A 15,536-nucleotide genomic window follows, 5' to 3' on the forward strand; every position below is an offset into this window, starting at 1 on the left:
AAGCCCCTAGCAAAAAAAATTTACCATCTGGGGGATCTTCAACCTGGTGCACTGTCGGGGAGTGCGCCTCAATGTTCACAGCGATTTTTCCCAATTAGCATCCTAATTCGCGACTACATGGCCGTTGAACGGAAACTTTTATCACCCCTTATATTTTCTAGCTACTTTAATTGTATCAGTTTGTTGTAGTTTTTAAATTTGGTTTAATGTAAGAGAAGACCTTATGGCCTTAACTCAGCCAAGCAAAACAAGGCAAATAAAATAGTCATGAGAAAGGACAGCATATCCAGCATGGTCTGCAATATGGTTTTTATTAATTTGCTTGAGCTATTTGTTGTTCTCATTTGGAAAAAATCTGCTATTCATGGTGTTCACCCCGCTAAGCTAGAACACACTCGTTTACAACCTGTCAGAGAGGTACGGCAATGATGATTTGTTTATTCACTCAGCATGTATATTCTCTTAGTAGACCTGCTGACCACCACTCTAAGCAGAGTAAAACAGCAACTATTTCATGATTAAATCAGTATGTATATTTTTTTGCACACTTGTGGAGACCATGAAACAACACATCTTCCAGATTCCTGCTCTGTATAAAGATAACTAATATTTACATTCAGAGAATCTAAACCTCATCTGATGAGAAACCTACTTAAGGATCAAAACATGCGGTAAAGGGAATGCAAAATTTACTACAATTTTTGCAAGGTTATAAAACTGCTACAGAAACATCCAGGAAAAACTTAACTCACATTATGAAAAGGAAGGGGTTTTTTACTACTCGCAATGAGGGGAAACAACATTTCAAAAAATGAAAGGATGAAGTAAGCATTAACTACCAAATACCAATCCTTCGAACAGAATTCAAGAAACGAAACACCATGACAATAAGGATACAATTTTGACAGAATAACTGTATGCTCTGCACACCTGTAGTAAAATTTAAAAACCATTGTGAGCATAGCTAAATCAAAAACTGTCTGAAGATAGAATATAGGTAAAACGCCTCACTCAGATAAGGCTTATATTATGCAAAGAACTTGGCAAATTTACTGTCTAAAGATTCAGACATCAAGTATCATTTTTAAGATTTTATTTTGAAACTGCTTAAGGAAAATAAGATGTTATTACTAACCTTGCCCTGCATGATGAGCCTGATTGTCAGGGTGACAGAGGGATCATCGTTGGGCAGGGGTTTGTTATCCATGGAGTCCATGCTGATTTCTTACGTGGTCCACTAAGTGGCAAAGAGGGCAGCAGACAGACGGTTGGGGCCGGTATGGGGAATTGGTGATGCTTACAATCAGCTCACTTCACTCTGCACACACAATACCATAAATAAGTTAAACTGACTATACTCAAAGCTAACTTATTAACAAGGAATGAAAACAGGTCCCTTTAAATGTAAATTTCATTTATACCACAAATTCAAAGGTAAATGATACAATAATCAAAAGGTTCTTAATATAGGTACGTGTGATAAAAGGGTTTAACAAATAATGTAAACCAAAAGCTTTCATGTCTTACCTTAACTTTAATAATTTTGACTGATGATGGTCTCTAGCAAGACCAAAACTAGTCTCATCAAATACATGTAATTTTGTTGTTGTTGTTGTTGTTGTTGTTGTTGTTGTTACAATAAATAGTACTGAATAGGTGGAAACCTATTAGCTTTTGTTTTACACTATATTGCTCTTTAATATGGAATAATATGAAATTTATTACCTATGGGTTTATCAAAACAAGTCAATTCTCCCAAATGCAAATTTCCTGATGAGAAATATTCAGTAAAGCAATTTCAACTCAACAGTGGAAAAACAATCAAATTATTAAAAAAATAAAAGGTTATACATGACTTTTAAAGCTTTTTTCAGAAAGTGACAATGTGTGATATGAAAGTACCCTGTCTTTTTACATTTACAAAAAAAGGGAGTACCAGAAAATTAATTTTAATGCCCACTAGAAGGTAGTATATGAAAGTATAATATTTGGAACTAGCCATGCTGGAGTGCAGTATTAGAGATGAAGAGCCTAGTCTTCTTCGAAGAATAAGGAACAGAGTATTGTCCACTTAATATCAAAGATATCAGCATTTGGTCATCTGCAGTACCATCTTCTAACACAATACTGTTACGGATCTGCAAGACAGGCTTTTAGTTGTGTCTCACCTCAGACTGGCTACACTAGTAACAGGAACACCTACAGGGAGCAATTGTGCTATGTTCACTAACCCAAGTTTCTGCTAAGGTGCTGATGAATGTGGTTAACGTGTGGGAAGTCATCCATATAAGCAACATATTGTGGAGTACACAATACTTCCAATAATTTCTGAGGAGCCATACCTTAGGAAATCTGCTCAGCTCAAGTGTTCATTCATGGGAGATGATACTTCCACAACATTATACAATGTTCCACCACCATTCACGCAACTCCAAGGAGACAAATAATATTAAATGCCCATGTACTGCTCATGCAATCCAATGCACCCTCCCGGAGTTTAGTTTAACTGTATGGCCAGCATGATATCCAGACTTAAAAAGAAGTTTTCACACACTGGACTGGAAGCTGTCTGGTCAAGAATTTAATAGAAGCATGCCAATTCTGCCAACAGGTGGAATATTAATGGAATTTTATTCTTTAAGCAATCGCTATTTAAATGTACAACCGTTCCCACGCAAACTGCGCGCTCTGCCCTTTTGCCAGGTGAAGTACCAAATCGTATAAAGCAAATATCCTAAAAATAAAAAGGGTGAACAAACACCCTTTGTATTAAATTTATTTAATCATATGGCTTTTAGTGCAAAGAGTCGGGTGCAGACCTTTCTATTTGATGGCCACGGACAACCTGAGTGACTAGCTCTGGGAGACTGAGGTAGGGAGAAGGTGAAAATTGGTGTTAGCAGATAGCCTACTCCTGTCAAGTAACACCATGGGATCTGCTCAAGGCACATCAGCAACCGACAGACAAATCGCCCATCAATGGTGTCATATGTCCTAACACAATATACACACTGTAAAGAGATTTGGAATTAAGTCCAGGCTTTTGGCATGCAATCAAGTGATTAGAAATGTTATATTACCTCCTCCCCCCCCCCACACCATTCCTTCCACAATGGGACTCTGAACTGCTAAGCACGCTGTCAGACCGCATAGATTTAATGCCTTTACAATCATGGCCAACAGACATACAACATTAATGTACATGGAAAGGAACGAACAAATTCCAAATCAAGTCATGTAAAGGGAGGTAGGAACATGAAAAGGAATACACAGAAGGACAAATACTATGACACAGCAGCATCAGAAAAGGCAGAGAGGTAAAAAAACGAACACAAAAGGTTAAGGACAATCTCCACCTCCTTCATATGAAATACTGTCATCTTAAAATAGACACACTCTCCAGTTACCAAACTCAATTCTTCTCAATCCATTCCATCTCCGCTCATGACAAGCTCACTTCTGCTTCACAGCTTTGTCAGGAGGGCATAATACAGGAGATAGACGATTAGGTATCATTGCTTTCAAATTTCATGTAACACTAACGGAACATCCGGATCATAAAGCCATGTCCTCATTGGTTGCAAAGACCCTTGGAGGAATGGAAAGTTTTTAAATTTGTTACCCTGTCACCAATTGAGAGAGTTCCTAACGCTTGCTCCCTGGAATTAATCTGGGACACAATTTTCCATATAGGTTGGGTGAATTACAGGGCCATGTGCCTTCCAGAAGTTATGGTGTTTTAAATATTTTTTTTTCTGCTTCCTGACAGGAGAACTTAACTCTCATCCTTTCAGTTGAAATAAGCATGCCAACACCGCCTAAACTAGGCAGCTACGAGAAAATTTAATTTACTGTTAGGAAAAAAAAATAGGGAAAGGTTTCGAACAGGCTCATAAACATTCAAAAACTGAATGGAAAACAACATGTTAGTGATGCATTAAATGTACAGTATATTAATAGCAACTCAAAAGTTCCATATTTCTCGTATTTTGAACTACCGTCATTTAACGGGGCGATTTTGGACGGTTTTGAGGTTATTTTCATCTCAACTCACAAAGGGAATTTTAAATTGTATTGTTTATCATCCTAATAATGAGGAATATATCCAATTAATGCAATACCCTGCAAACGAAAAATATAAGCCAACGCATGTTTTCCTGAGAAAACGAAGAGTGTCCGAATTCACCCTGTACTTCGGGGTAATTTGGGACGCACGTGCTTTTTAAACTGCTGTCCGAAGTTTCAAAGCGTATTAGGTGATTGTGGACACAAATAGTCCTTTATTTCAATTCATCGTTCTTTTTGCTTTAGTGTTGTGATATTTAAAGTGTTCTGAAGGTGTCCAAAGTATGAATAGCTGGTTAAAATCATCGTAATGATAAATGTAATGCGTTACTTATCGATCTTTATTTTCTGACAAGGTGACTGTAAAGTTTTCAGGTCTAAATTGAAATACTAGTATTTCTAAACTGCACAGAGATCCTACTGAAAGATGTTAATATTATTTTTTACAAATAATACAAATCTCAATGCAAAAAAAAAATGCCATGGCCTATAAATCTAAAATGTGTTTCCTTTAAAAATAAATATTCCTCTCTTCTTAACTTGGACTGGGAGTATTTTCAAAATTTGCTCTTTAGCTATTGTATCCTCATCAGGGATGTTAGGGAATACAAACACTTTTCTGCTGTTTTTTATGGGCGCAAGTATTCGACATCCACATCACTTGAACGAATATTTCAGGCCAAGCCAAAATACTGCCTGTACGCTCTTTGTTCCTCAACTTGACATTTATAATCTGCAACAAGTAAAGCCTATTTTTGCAACACCTGAACGTCATTACATTCATTGTTTGCTCTGCCAGCACCATCATTTGTTACTGCACCGCTTTCATCCCGGCGGGAGTCACGGCCAAAAATCGACTTCCCAGGAAGAACATTTTATTTGTGGCGGCGGAGGGAAGTAGCAGGTTGTGTTGGAGCCTGGCCGGAAGGTGATGAGCTTCCTTCAGCATTTCCTTCTTCTACATTTAGCACTGGTGGTCTTCCCATTATTTGGATGTACTTTTACGCAATTTATTTTGTAGGGTGCAGCAAGGCATACCATAAAAATCAAATGCTTTCCTGTAAGACATCACATACGGCTTTTTCTAATAATTTTGGTTCGTAATTACACCTCGAAGCAGCTTCTTTCTCCCTCTGATAATTTCTAGGCATTGTGAAATCACCCCACTGCTTTCAATTTTCAGCAAAATATCCATAAAATATTATTCTTCACTAAATTACACCAGAATTCCACAGCAATCATTTATAAACACCTCAGCCAGTTGATCTCACTAAGAACCATAGTTATCCCTTTCAGACCGAGTACGCACAATTGTGCGGGTTTGTATTTTAGTTATCCCTGACCGTATTTGATGTTTTTTCGGCGCTACACCGGACTGCAGTGATTGTGCAGGACACGTGGCGTGTATTTCAATTGATTTTAGTATGCGCTTGACCGCCAGGGCGAAGGAAGAAGAGTTTAAAAAGCACAGTTGATCGGCGAGATGGCAGGAAGCAGTAGTGCCGAAAGTAAGTATTTATTTACTGCGTTTATATTAATCTAGAAGCTTTACTGAATACCAGAATATATTCAATGAAGTGTGTACATTGGTTAGTGAACGTAAATTTTGAGGCTACACCATTGTACGTAATACGAGGTTTTGAATTTTGATACGCACAATTGTGTGTGTCCTGTTTTTCGGATGTTAGTTTTTATTTTGTAAAATAAACTATTAATATGTGTATTGAGGAGCATTTTAGTCAGTTCTTGACGTACAAACAACAATTCACACCTCCAGTTTTCTTTCAGGTCTGAAAGGGTTATAATACATTCCTTGAGGTCGCGACATTCAAAAGTATCTACTTAATGATAATGCATGAACTTTCAACAATGCCAGTGCACGCAGGAAATTTTCCAAAGTATGAAGTCGACTCGTAATAACAAGCGCAGAACTCGGCAAACATAACCTCAAGGTCAAACTAAAACGCGCGCGGAAGTGCAAAGCACAGGCGGCTCGTTGCTATGCAACAAAATACGGCAAATCTGCAATACTGTCCGAAACCACTTCTGTGTCCGAAATCGTCCCGTTTGAAGGTACCCCTATACAACAGTAGGAAATTTAAAGCAGTACATGCAGCTGAACCAAAATAATCAAAAATAATGTGGGCCAGGCCAACCTCGGATAAATGAAAACTCCGCTAATATGGAAGGCCACATGGAAGAATCTTATCAATAAATACATTCAAGAAAGTAAATAATCTTTTCACATATCTTAGTGTATTTGACACTACAGTATTTACAATCAAAAAAAAAGAAAAACTTCCATGTAAAATAGTGTTATGTTTTAGCTCACGGAATTTATTCTGTCTGGCAGTAATTGTACACATACAGGTTAAAATGAAATTGAAGAAGTTAACCAAAATAATCCATGTGAAACATTCCATGTTAAACTTTCATTAAAAAATCTGCAAGTTTCTCTCATAGAGGCATCTCATTTCTTCCTCACATAACATACATGCTTGAGTCAACGGGGATTACAGCCGATAATGCTAGTTATGAATTCCTTGTATGAAGACAGCACAATGCAAAATGAGCAGTACGACCCATGAAACAGAGGTTATATTCAGGTGATCATAAATAATCTTAAATGCAAGATGCTGATATGTTGGCAGAGAATAATAATAATAATAATAATAATGATAATTCAGACATTTCATACAAAGATGCAAGCAGACTGAACAAAGCAAGACATTCCTGCTTATAAAGAAAGGGCTATTGAATATCCCATTATGCTCCTCTGCGATAATCACATATTGTCCAACAAATTTTAAATTTATAAATGTTTAACGAAGTTATTTACTGACCAATACAACCAATTCAGACTTCAAGCCCCAACTTTCGGATTCTACATTCAAAATCCTGGAATGAAGACAAGATAAAACAAAAACTTTATATCAACGACCAGGAAAACACATAAGATAACAAAAAATGGTGTCCACTTCTTCACAAAATGATATGGATATTTGTAGTTTGTTAATGTTTTGCGAACCTTCGTTCACTCATGTCAACAAAAATTTCACCTGCTCACGGAAAGTGTATCACGCCTAATCACTCTGCGAAATATTTTTTTTCTAGTACAGTGAAGAGTAACTGTTAAGTTTCAACATCAATGTACACACACGGAACACCATTGTAAAACATCAAAACCTCTCAGATTCTACCTAACACATCTTTATAGGAAAAATTTCCTGTTTCTACAAAATCTTATGCAGTACCTGAACTTATTCCACCTCACCTTGAGTCAAGCCAGAGTAAGTATGTGATTGAAACCAATGGAGTGCTAAGAAGATTACATAGTAATTTTAGAGCCCTCAACTAGCCTTTCCGCATCACATCTCCCCTCCCCTAATTCTAGTAAGGCAGCCTTCACTAAGCTCTCCACGGTGAAACCGTACAAATGCCCGTTATACCTGTATCATGTTCTGTACAAAGACTACGGTGCTACCTCTACTAATGTATCATCGTCAGTTCTACACAATCCAAATATCATGCACTGGTTATCACGATGACTGTTGTTTTAAGGGGTCACATCTAAATCACAGGCCCATAGTATACATTAGTCGGTGTGTCATTTACAGCTCGTCTGACAAGACTTGGATGACTGTAGAATGGTGTGGGAATGGAACACCCTACAACAGCTTATCTGACAAGGCAATAGCTTGACATGAGGAATCCTGGTATTGTGTTAAGCAGCCGAGGAGTAAGGCCATCGGTTCCAGAAAAGAAAGGAAATTGCATCTGATCTGAAGAAATGTACTGGAAGAAGGCACCCAATAATAATAATAATAATAATTTCAATATCTTCAGGACCTAAAAACATGTTACCTTACAAATGAGAAGATATAACTAAATGACCCAAAATTTCCTATACAGTATGTAATAATAATGTATGCCTAAACTTTCACGGCACAATCCTCACACGAAGAAGAAAGTGTTTTATATGGACACGAGTCCAGAAACGCTTCCTTTCCATGCCAGAAAACTTATTCCCTACAACTCTGCATAGTACATTAATCATGAAAAACACACGGGAAGAGAACGTGCCAGCATACCACACAAAACTCTTTCTTAACTGAAATGTTCGAAATTCCCTCCGTTAGCATTTGATAAGATATCAACCTACTGCAGATTGTGCAGTGTTCCTGATCTAACTGGGCAAAAATTCATGTTTAGATTTCCTCAATTGGACCGAAATATCTACGAACCAACCTTCTTGACTGACTTCAGTCGTTGCCACCTGTTTTTTTACAACCAAATAGCATAAACAAAACTAAGTGCATTGGAAGCATGATTTCCATAGTATGCATGCTACACAGGGGGTATGTAATCTATAGTCTAAAATATCCCCTATGTTTGCTGAAGAGCAGTTGCACTTACATGGTAGCTGTTCATGCATAGAAGGATGGTCTACCAGGTACTATCTGTCTGAAATCTACAGAATCATACTCTGTACTTAAAAAGAAACCTACATAGATGCTCCTTACCGATTATATAACATGTAACCTTACATAATAATACCTTCTACTTTGAATCAGACACTGTTTTTTTTTTTAGGTATCTTATCCAGTAAAGGAGAAGCAGTGATAAACATATTATCACTCCTCATCCTTCCATCCACTGATCTGGAATATATATTGATGTCACTTGCCTCTTTCTTCTCTGCAAGTCCAGTCTCTGTCACATGGCAGGTATGCGAGACCTAGCACTAAATATTTTTGTTCTATTATACATATTAAATCTTCCCATCTGGAATAAAAGCAGACATGTTGGTTGCTTATAAGCAACAGCCAGGATCACATACTGATGCAATGAACATTCTGGAGTACATATGCACATATCTTCGGAGACAAATATTCTCACTTTTGACTACTAAAAAAAGATACAGTAAAGTAGACAAGTAGTTTGTTGTTTCCTTGTCAGCCCTGTCTATGAGTACTTCTGTCCAGATAGATCCAGGCATCACAACGTAAACTATTCTTGTTTTCATATGCGCTCAAGGAGTCTGTACACAGCAGAAATTGCTGGCACTCATCGGACAGTGTGTACGGCAGAGCTTCACAGATGGCATAGGTTTTCGGTAGAGGAAAAAGAAACCAGTTATTGTCAACAACGAACGCAAAGTCTACTCCTGGTTCTGCCCTCGAACCATCTGTCAAAACAACAACCGAATCGGGGTACCGGCCAACAACGGGCAGGAAAAGCCTCTGTTAAATGGAGGAGACCGTGTTCTCCTTCGGGCTGGTGCTCAAACCTATAGAATTATTTCAGGTCATCGTATTATCTACAGAGGTACCCTACTTGGTCGTCAGACAAGGAACCGAAGGAACATCAAATGTGTGACCGATATCCAAGCGGCTGCGCTTCTCGAAGGTAAGCAGCGTACAGATGATGGTTTCCATTGTAGAATATGCAAGGTTAGACTGGGTAAAGTGGTATCTGCCGCAAATTTGCAGCTTAGGACAAAAGCATTTGCTGGCGCCTCAGGTGCAAAGGCGGCACACCAGATTCAGCGAGCAGGCTAGCAATGGGCCTTCTACGAAAAACTCGTATTGCCAACCTAACTCTGCTGTAGTGAGCGCTATTTACTTTGGCTAGACGCTTTGCCATGCTGACCCATATGCTGCAATGCCGTAGTTTAATCTGGATAAAATGTGTGCCCTATAAAATCGTAGGAGCACTGTGCTGTCTGCCCCTCACGTAGTGCCGCTAAGAACCTTCAAGATACTAGGCTTCTTAATACAGTTCGCTTTTAACTGCCGCGCAGGTGGCTCTCAAGATAATTTGCTATCGAAAAGGAGGCCACGAAATTGGTGTCAACTACGCGAAGAGCACCATTCCATAAATAAAGCCCAGGATGGGAGTGAAAAGTGCAGTTCTGGCAGAAGTTGAAAACCGAAAACCAAGATCTCAGGTCCACTGTTCCACTCTCCTAATTGCTTGCTATAATACTGTCACTCAGCGACGGCCATATTTTGCGAGCTACAGTGCGGAGCAAAATCACCTACGCATAGCGATTGTATTACTGCTGAACCAGCAGCAGTGACAATAACGTTTAAGGCAATCACGGAGAACTGATCCCTATGGGACTCCATTTTTCTGAATGTCACAGTATTTGCAAAACAACACCCTTGGCTAAATGGTTAGCGTGCTGGCCTTTGGTCACAGGAGTCCCAGGTTTGATTCCTGGTAGGATCGGGAATTTTAACCATAATTGGTTAATTTCACTGAAACGGGGGCTGGGTGATGTCACGATTAAGAGCAGTGCCATCATATGAAATACTCGATCAAATTAAAAACCACACATTGTCTAACTTTAAACTAACACTACTACGCTGCCGATCTAAGAGCCCAAATTTCAAGAGCTGGAATGAACAAGCCGCAGACAGCTGTGAGCCGTGAATACGCTATTATTTTCGGGGAGGGGTAGAAAGGGGGCGAGGAATGGAGAGTTCCAGGGTAAAAACGATGCTCTTTTACTCACGTGTTTAATACGAGTACACGATGAGTCGAAAAATCTCAATTCACTACAATGCCAAGGGGAAAAACTATTTTTCCTCCCCACCCCTCCGCTGCTAATTTGCAATAAAATTAATGTAGAATAAAAGTGAAGACAAGGAGGCTTTTCTTCAGAAACAGCCTCAACTACTATTCCGTTAAGTGTGCACTGCAAATATTCAGGCAGGCTGTTATACTCGGTACGCAGCAGTAATCCCATCCATCGAAGATGAGTGGCGGCAGAAGAGAAATATCACAACAAACAATGGTCAAATGTTATTGATCAATTTTATGAGCTACCTGAATAAAACATAAATATTCTCTATAACTTATGTAGTACTTTTCGATAGGACCAACAACATGGGTCTTTAAAAATTATATTAGGTGCCTTCCTATAAACTACCATTTCATGCAGGGTGAATCAAGTTATTTATAGTTTAGAGTGTAGTTTCTTATTCCCCACTTTCTCGTGGTTCGGCGTTGACATGGACTTAGCAACAAAAATACAAGTTCATGAATTCTTACCATAGCCGGGACGGTAAAAATGTATATGATCAGAAATTTAATGATATATAACTTTAGTTGTGTAGTATTTATCAATAGGACCACTAATATAATTTGAAAAGTACATTTTAGGCTTTTCCCCTGAACTACCAGTTCACTCAGCGTGAATAAAATAATTTATAGCCTAGATTAAAGCGGCTCGTTCCCTGACTTTACATACCAATTTCTGCTGGTCTCTTCGGGTGTTCTCTTGTGATGCGTGTACATACGTACAGAAATCACGGAAAAAGTGCATTTCCTTGTTACTGTGGACATGACCAATACAGGGATATTCATTTTAAATTCTGAGCAATGTACACACAAAACAATTTTATATATACTGATAGATAGGGTAAGAAATAAGTCACAGGACCTGCGAGATTCTCAAAAAGACCTCGAAGTTGTTAGATAAGACAGTAGACAACGGTGTGACGGTAAACGGGATGAATTCAATTTGACTTACGACGCAAAGACGCAGGTAGGTTTCACGGCGACAATGGGCTAGGAGGAGGAAAGGAAGCGGCCGTGTCCTTAACTAAGTTATAGCCCCATTTTTACTTGGTGTGAAAATGGAAAACCACTGAGAATCATCTTCGGGACTGCCGACAGTGGGATTCCAACCACGTGTCTCTCGAATACAAGCTGAAATCAGTGCGCCTCTAAACCGCACAGTCAATTCGCTCAGTGGTGTGAACGATGAAGTTGTGACTTTAACGAAGAGGAAAAGTACTCTGTTTTAATTAGGGTTGATTTGTTTTAAGTATCCAGATAGAGATCACTGCCAGCACCTATGTGTTAATATAAGGAAAAAGCTCTACTTGAGCAATCAATAGAAGGGAAAGTAAATAAAGGTTAATGACTTATTCATTTTGTTATGAAAGGGCCACTGATTTTAATGGCATGTCATCTTCACTGGTGCACCAAACACATAGCTAACATATATCAATCCCAAACACAGACCCCTGATTGAGGAAATGCATAGTCCATATATATGTATACTTTGCTGTTTTACATATATATGTATACTTTACTGTTTTACACTCAAAGTTTAATTTTTTAAATTTTACATAATTATATCGTTTGCAGCAGTTCCCTTTACCTTCTTGTTTAATAGACGTTTCTTTGTTCTGCTTTATTAATTGGATCTTTTAATGAACGTGAATGCTCAGAGATCAAAATGCTCAGTACTCACTTCGAAAACTGAAATAAAGTTACCTTCTGCAAACCTTATCCGAACACTTTCGAAATCGCTATACCCAGAGAGCGACATGTCACTGCCTTCAATCTGGACGGTCTTGCGATTAGAGTGGGAGGTATCAGTGTAATATGTACAAATTCACTTTTAAGCAAGTTGTTTGAAGTACCCAAATACTAACTATACATACTGGATGGGCATAATAAAGCTAGCCCGGAAAAGATTTGTAAAACTGACGCGGAACTGGCCCTTGTTAATGAACTGGAGAACTGGGGAACCGTGATTTCGACAAACCAATCGGTTGCTGTGACATGTCTACTCGTGCACATTTCCTGAATGCTCAGTCCCGAGTACGTCGTTGTGTCGTAACACGTGAGCGAGTGAGTGAACGAGAGGAGCAAACGTGTTTAGTTGACTAGCTGAATGCAACACAAAGTGGTACTCACGATAAAAGAGCGCGTGTTCATTGTCGAGTATTACGCGGAGCACGATTCGCTGAAAACCTGTGCGGAACTGTTTGAGAAAGAGTTTAAGACGGGAAGTGTTTTGGCAAAACCTCCAGCAAAGTCTGCAATGATAAGCTTAATGGCAAGACGACGCAAAACGGGCTCTGTAGCGAATAAAATCAGTAACTATCCGAAAGGAGTTCGAACACCACAAAGCATTACTGGAGTGAAGGAAATCCGGGAACGAAGTCCGAAATCTCAACACCGTCCACCTATCCAAGCGAGAATTAAGAAATCAGTGCTCGTCTTCAGAAGCAAACCATCATAGCGCATTTTCTTCAGATCCTCAAGTTAATCTTATACACCTTCGATGTATCGAGTTAAAAGAATCTATTTGACCAGCTTGAAATCTTGCCCATGGGGTTCTGATAGCAACCAGGAACCCAGGCTAATACGCTGCGCTTGTTCCCAAGGGGTTAGCCCCCCTTAGGGAATCAAATGTTAAAGATTTGGGTAGCGAACTACCCGAGGATGCAGGCGGAAGTGGTTTCGACGCCATGCCCGAAATCATCCTCCCCGAATGCCACCCACTCCGATCAAGGGTATCCGTAGCCGAACCAAGCAACCAATGCAACACCCACCTTGTCGTAGCCAGTATAGCCCGGGGTCCGATGTTGGACGATGCCTAATACGGGATGACTTGAGGCAAAGACTAGGACTCTCTCCAATCACCCGCAATAGCATATACCCCATAGCGTGCACAGAGCACTAAATATAGAGAAAAAGTAATTAAGAAACCAATAATATATCCTTCTGGCATTCGGCTGTGCGAGGACTTGTCAGGCGAATACTACTGCAAGGGTACATGACACTCCCACCCGCCGCTTCCTGGGTGGTTACTACACGGGCTTTCGAGCGTAATCGCACACGTAGGAGACCCTCTCCAAGCAGCACGCACACCAAAAATTTGAATCGGTCTCCAACTAACCCCCCCCCCCCCCAAAAAAAGTTAAGTGAAGAGGGGACAATGACCACATGACCCTTTTAGTCGCCTTCTACGACAGGCAGGGATTACCTGTGAATGTGTTCAGCCCCTCCTATCCACAGGAGGTCCAACACATGATATCAAACCGCAATCCATGTCCGGGCCCAGGTCGCCACTTATGACAGGCAGGGGATACCGCGGGTGTATTCTTCATATGCGTACCCAACCCGCAGGTGTCAGGGGGGGGGGTAGGAAATGACTCTCAGTGGGAAGGAAACGGCCGAGGCCTGAAGAACCCCAGCATTTGCTTGGTGTGAAAATGGAAAAAACCATTTTCAGGCCTGCCGTCAGTAGGGTTCGAAACTACAAGCATTATCTCCTAAAGCACGCTCACAGATGCGCGCGCCCTCACCGCATGGTCAACTACTCCGTAGTTGGAATTCAAGACGATAAATTGGGGAAAATATTAGTTTGAATAAAAAGAAAAGAGTTAGGGATTGGAATAATTTACCGAAGGAGATGTTTGATCAAATGTCAAAACTTCCTATGTTAACAACCTATACAGTGTCTGCCACCTGGTGGCGACTGCCCTAATCCTGGTCAGGGCAAGATCAAGTGCCTTATCTTCCTTTTTCTAATCAATCTCATCCTCCGCTTTGACGAAAAGAAAGTGACCGGCGTAGGAGCAATGGTAGTAATGTACTTCCTTATGCAGCCAGTCCCTGTGATGAATGGGATGAAAGTGTTGCGCGTCTGTTACGGCACGCATATGAGTAGGCTGCACTAACTGATAGGTAGCTAGATGTTCTGGCTCCATGAAAAGCAACAGGGAAAAAAAAAAAGAAAAAAAAAATCGTACTCCCCTAGTACGCTTCTTCAGTGATACCTAGGATAACTATGACAGCTGACATATGAAGAAGATATACCAGCCTTGGGAATGAAGATCTGGATACATTTCACATAAACTTTTATGATGTATGCAGTACCAATAATACTTTTAAAATTAATACACAAAGAACCAAACCCAATGATGACAGTCTCGAAGGACATGGACTACCAAGCAACCGTTGCTCACCCCGACGGTCAGCAGATTATAAGCAAGGTATCATTTGGTCAGCACGACGCACCCTCTCGGCCGTTATTCTCGGCTTACTAGATCGAGAAGGCCAACTCACCGTCAGATAGCTCTCACATTTGCAATCACGGAGGTTGAGCAGACGTAAAAGCAGCCATGAGATCCAGGTAAAAATCCCTTACATAGCCGGGAATCGAACAAGGGGCCTGGGTAAGAGGCAGATGAGTTAATCTTCGTTTGTTCATTTCATCTTTTCTGCGATTGAGAACTATGATCGCATTTCATTGTGGCATATATAGGCCTATTCATTTATGTATGTATTGTGGCAAGTTGTGTTGTTGAAATTCTGGATTATTCATTATCTTTCAATAATTTATATTGCTAAAATGCAAATAATCATTAAATTTATGAACAAGGAGTTAGAACAGATGAGTTATTCCTACACCGAGGTAGCCGGGAAAAGTACGCTGCGAAGCAAATTTTGAATAAAAAACTTAAAAAAAAGTATTCATGACAGCAGGAAGTAGCAAGGGGCATTTACAGTAGGATATGTAAAATCATTCCAAGTAATGGACATACCATTTTAAAAATCACTAGCTTAAAGCATACTTAATATATACAGTTCAAACAAAGTAATAAACTATTTACACAAATTACAAGAGGATAAATTACATTATAAAGAAGTAATAAATT

At 39.6% G+C, this 15,536-nt stretch overlaps 1 protein-coding gene across 5 annotated transcripts in view; it reads right to left on the reverse strand.

The window, feature by feature from the left end:
* The window catches only part of mub (poly(rC)-binding protein mub), a 339,328-nt gene that overhangs the window by 184,473 nt on the left and 139,319 nt on the right, over window positions 1-15,536 (reverse strand). For all 5 annotated transcript variants that reach the window (XM_067137631.2, XM_067137630.2, XM_067137627.2 and 2 more), the window contains one exon: window positions 1,136-1,318. In XM_067137631.2, the coding sequence (XP_066993732.1) occupies window positions 1,136-1,216 (81 nt within the window). In that variant the 5' untranslated portion in view covers window positions 1,217-1,318. The remainder of the gene's footprint in view (window positions 1-1,135; window positions 1,319-15,536) is intronic.

This window comes from Anabrus simplex, chromosome 1 (genome assembly GCF_040414725.1).
Source record: "Anabrus simplex isolate iqAnaSimp1 chromosome 1, ASM4041472v1, whole genome shotgun sequence".
In the NCBI taxonomy this organism is placed as follows: Eukaryota; Metazoa; Arthropoda; class Insecta; order Orthoptera; family Tettigoniidae; genus Anabrus; species Anabrus simplex.